The sequence below is a fragment of the Mugil cephalus genome, chromosome 15, assembly GCF_022458985.1.
Source record: "Mugil cephalus isolate CIBA_MC_2020 chromosome 15, CIBA_Mcephalus_1.1, whole genome shotgun sequence".
NCBI classification, from domain to species: domain Eukaryota; kingdom Metazoa; phylum Chordata; class Actinopteri; order Mugiliformes; family Mugilidae; genus Mugil; species Mugil cephalus.
Genome location: NC_061784.1, coordinates 19,838,130 through 19,839,681, shown reverse-complemented (window position 1 = coordinate 19,839,681; position 1,552 = coordinate 19,838,130). Strand labels below are relative to the sequence as shown.

The following is a 1,552-nucleotide window of genomic DNA, read 5'->3' as shown; positions in this document are numbered from 1 at the left end:
TGTAGGGAGGGGTACAGACCGTGGTGTGCTTGTCCATTCACGCTGACCACGGTCACCGCATTCATTTTCCTAGTCCACGGGTTCACCTTGGGCGGGGGAGCTTCGGTAAACTCCTTTCTGCTGCCTTTAACACCCTCCTCGCCTTGCTTGTCCTCGCTGTCACAGCCTCCTTCTTCTTCTTTCCCCTCTTCCGTGCCCCGCTTGGAGGTCTGCTCCTCCGGGGGTCCTCCCTGGTCGTCGGGGCTGCTGCTGCTGCTGCTGCTGCTGCCTCCGCTGCTATCGCTCCCCGGTTCGGCGACACCCGTCTCGGCCCCGTCGTCGCCCCGGCCCCCGTCCTCCTCCTCCGGGTCGCCGCGGATCACTTTACCGTGCTCCTCCGCTTTGGCGAGCGGGTTGCCGGGCAGGAGAGCCTCCACCTGAGTGGCCATTTCCCACCACCGTCTTTCTTCCCCCCTCAGGATTACCAGTCCTCTCCCCCCACCCCCCGGTCCGAATTCGCCTTTTAGTTTCAAGGAAACGTGAAGTTGTTCCGCGGAGGCTGCCGCTCCTCTGTCGCTCCCAGACCAAACGAGCTTCAGCCCAAGACGCGGTGCAGTCAGCGCCGGAATAAAACACGTAAAAATGTAAAGAAACGTGTCCGAGGGCCTCTCTGGATTACAACCTTATCTCCAGCACTAGCAGCAATATGGATGATCCCCACCACGCGATAGAGGGGAGCGCGCACGTACGGTGTGGAGGGGGAGTAGCCACGTAAACGCAGGGAGCGCGCTTCAGGGTCAACGTCGAGATGATGCTTTCAAGTGCTTCCTCGTCGTAAAACCTCTCCACTTCCAATTTCGGAAGTCGTAAAGTGTCACTTTGCAGGGCGCATTCAAGTGCTTTTAGTAACAAAATTGTGTTTGTTTAGAACTGTATTTACCGTGGTGTCAAGCTCATTTTAGTACGGGGGCTACATAAGGCCTAATTTGATCTCAAGTGGACCGGACCGGTATCATAACTAATCAACCTTATCGGTTGTTTTAATGCAAAGAAGAACTTGTAATTTAGACGAATGTTTACATTTAATAAACTATCCTTCTTAAGCAAAATAAGTGCAATTTGGGTACACTGCCGTCTGCTGTTTAGTCCGGGGTTTCTGTGTTGTGTTCTGTCCACTTCTCTGACTAAAACAGTGAACAAATTAGCAAAAAATTGCAGTCTTCTATATGATTTTCACACTTTGCAAATGCATCCCAGATTAGACCCTCTGGCGGGCTGCTTTTGGCCCACGGGCCGTATGTTTGACACCTGTGGTGTAAGCCAAGATTTAGCATTAAAGAGTAATAAAGAGTAATAAAAGAGAAATTCAGCTAATTTTGTAGTTTAGAAATATGCTATATTGGCATATTCTGTACAAATAGATCAGGACAAATGCCCCAGTTAAGTGCTAAAGTCAGTTTAGTTTAGCATCAACAGTACAAATACTATATAGATCTAGACAAATGTGTTGTGAAACTCAAACTTCTGAAAGACTCAATTTGAGCAAGAAATTGTTGTGACCATCATTTAATTT

At 49.6% G+C, this 1,552-nt stretch overlaps 1 protein-coding gene across 6 annotated transcripts in view; it reads right to left on the bottom strand.

Moving 5' to 3' along the window:
* The window catches only part of larp1 (La ribonucleoprotein 1, translational regulator), a 50,520-nt gene extending 49,506 nt beyond the window's left edge, over positions 1-1,014 (bottom strand). For all 6 annotated transcript variants that reach the window (XR_007114293.1, XM_047606619.1, XM_047606621.1 and 3 more), the window contains exon 1: positions 20-1,014. Coding sequence is in view for 5 of the 6 variants with exons in the window: in XM_047606619.1 (XP_047462575.1) it covers positions 20-428 (409 nt within the window). In the remaining variant the exon portion in view is untranslated. The remainder of the gene's footprint in view (positions 1-19) is intronic.
* Positions 1,015-1,552: the final 538 nt, after the last annotated feature.